General features: G+C 39.4%; 1 protein-coding gene across 1 annotated transcript in view; it reads left to right on the forward strand.

The window, feature by feature from the left end:
- LOC104728299 overlaps positions 1-2,230 on the forward strand; it is a 6,980-nt gene extending 4,750 nt beyond the window's left edge. The window contains exons 2-3 of the mRNA XM_019231938.1: positions 1,385-1,460; positions 1,550-2,230. Coding sequence (XP_019087483.1) covers positions 1,385-1,460; positions 1,550-2,230 — 757 coding nt within the window. The remainder of the gene's footprint in view (positions 1-1,384; positions 1,461-1,549) is intronic.

A 2,446-nucleotide genomic window follows, 5' to 3' on the forward strand; every position in this document is an offset into this window, starting at 1 on the left:
TTTCTCCTCATGATTGCTTCACTTCTCCTCAGCATTGCTTCCATGCTCCTTAAGCTCCAAAATCACCTGTTTATGCATGAAAAGATGCAAATGCAATGCAACTAAACTCTAATGCAAGAACAGTCCTAAAGCTATGCAATAATGGTCAAAATGGATAGCAAAAGATGCAAAAGATGTGAATATATTAAGAGAAAACAAGGTAAAATATATGAACATCATCTCACAAAGCAAAGAACTTATACAAGCAAGCATTAAGCAACATATCATTTATGTCAAAAACCAAACAAGACATCTAATCTCTTAGCATGCCTAATGATAATCTCTAGATCTAGCCTTATCTTGCAACCTAGACATTGGTGTGATGCTAAGAAGCTTAAAATCAAACCCTACCCTCTCGATTATAGGATCAGCATAGAGTACATCTAGCCTAGAAGAGATCCATAACAATCAAGCTTGACCTAGCTAATCAAACCTCAACCACAATCCAGCCTAACCCATCCTCTAGATCCTAAGCAACTACTCACAAATGCTAAACATGATGAGCAAAGTCATAAACCCAGAAAATAATGAAACTTGCATGATTAGATAGATGAAACAGAGATCTACAATATTGAAGAAGGAATCAAAATCGAATTCTTAATATTTTGAAAGTTATGAAACCAACAAATATCAAGGAATCTCTTGTTTTCCTTCAAAAGTAGATGAGAGATCTAAGAAAATAAAAGTGCAAAGAGCATAAATTCCCAAAAGGGTAAATACTATGGTTTAGAATATCTCCAAAAAAAACTCTCCTCCTTGGTGGCTGCAGGGTACAAGGCTTATATAGAAAAAGGAGTGGAAGCCCTAAAAATGCTAGATGACAAAATAGCTAGGCGGCTCGGTCAGCTCGACCAGGTGCTCGGTCGAGTTGGCTTTTCTTCTGTTCCCTCCACTCGGTCGAGTCCTTCTCTGCACATGGTCGAATGTCTGGTCGAGTGGGCGGTCGAGTGGAACTCCGGACCTTGGTTTTTCAGCTCTAACTCCCTTGCTTTCTCCTCTTCAGCATTGCTTCCATGCTCCTTAGGCTCCAAAATCATCTGTTTATGCAAGAAAAGATGCAAATGCAATGCAACTATACTCTAATGCATGAACAATCCTAAAACTATGCAATAATGGTCAAAAAGAATAGCAAAAGATGCAAAAGATGTGAATATATTAAGGGAAAACAAGATAAAATATATGAACATCAGGTGGCCTACAATGTTCAAAGACACTCAAGAGATTCTCTAAGTGTGATTCATGTCAAAGAAGAGGAAATATCAGCAGGAGGAATGAAATGCCACAAAATCCTATTTTAGAGGTTGAAATGTTTGATGGGACCATTTCCTTCATCATATGGTAACAGTTACATACTTCTGGCTGTTGATTATGTCTCTAAATGGGTGGAAGCAATAGCTAGTCCTACTAACGATGCAAAGGTGGTACTAAATTGTTCAAGACAATCATTTTTCCAAGGTTTGGTATTCCAAGAGTGGTCATAAGTGATGGAGGAAAACACTTTATCAACAAGGTTTTTGAGAGTCTTCTCAAGAAGCATGGAGTGAAGCATAAGGTTGCCACACCTTACCATCCCCAAACAAGTGGTCAGGTTGAGATTTCAAACAGGGAAATCAAGTCAATTCTTGAGAAAACAGTAGGTATCACAAGGAAGGATTGGTCAAAGAAGCTGGATGATGCTCTATGGGCATATAGAACTGCCAATAAGACACCTATTGGAACTACTCCATTCAACTTTCTCTATGGGAAATCCTGTCATTTGCCAGTTGAATTAGAGTATAAAGCAATGTGGGCAGTCAAGCTTCTTAACTTTGATATCAAGAATGCTGTTGAGAAACGCCTTGTGCAATTGAATGAACTGGAGGAGATCCGCCTTGAAGCTTATGAGAGTTCAAAAATCTATAAGGAGAGGACAAAGGCATTTCATGACAAAAGAATTCTTCCAAGGGTTTTCAAGGAAAGAGATTTGGTGTTGCTCTTCAATTCCCGCTTGAAGCTATTTCCGGGAAAGCTCAAATCCCGCTGGTCGGGACCGTTTAAGATCAAAGAAGTTCGACCTTATGGAGCCTTTGTGTTGCTGAACAAGGCTGGCAAAGAGTTTGTGACTAATAGTCAGAGGTTGAAGCACTACTTGGCTAATGACTTCATTGAGGAGGGAACAACAATTTCCCTCTCCGAACCTCAAGAAGCCTAAGCGGTGCGGTAACGTCAAGCTTAGAGACGTAAAACAAGCGCACTTGGGAGGCATTCCCTTGGTATCCTTATGTACATATATTCTTAATTTCTTTTAGTTTGTGTGTTTTTGAGTTTGGAAAATTTTGGGAGACGTGTGGATTTAGTTCTTAAACAAATGGAGTTAGCGGCCAAGTGAATCGTTTAAGTGGTGCCCGAGAGATGCCATCGGTTCAAG

The sequence above is a fragment of the Camelina sativa genome, chromosome 11 (assembly GCF_000633955.1).
Source record: "Camelina sativa cultivar DH55 chromosome 11, Cs, whole genome shotgun sequence".
NCBI lineage: Eukaryota > Viridiplantae > Streptophyta > Magnoliopsida > Brassicales > Brassicaceae > Camelina > Camelina sativa.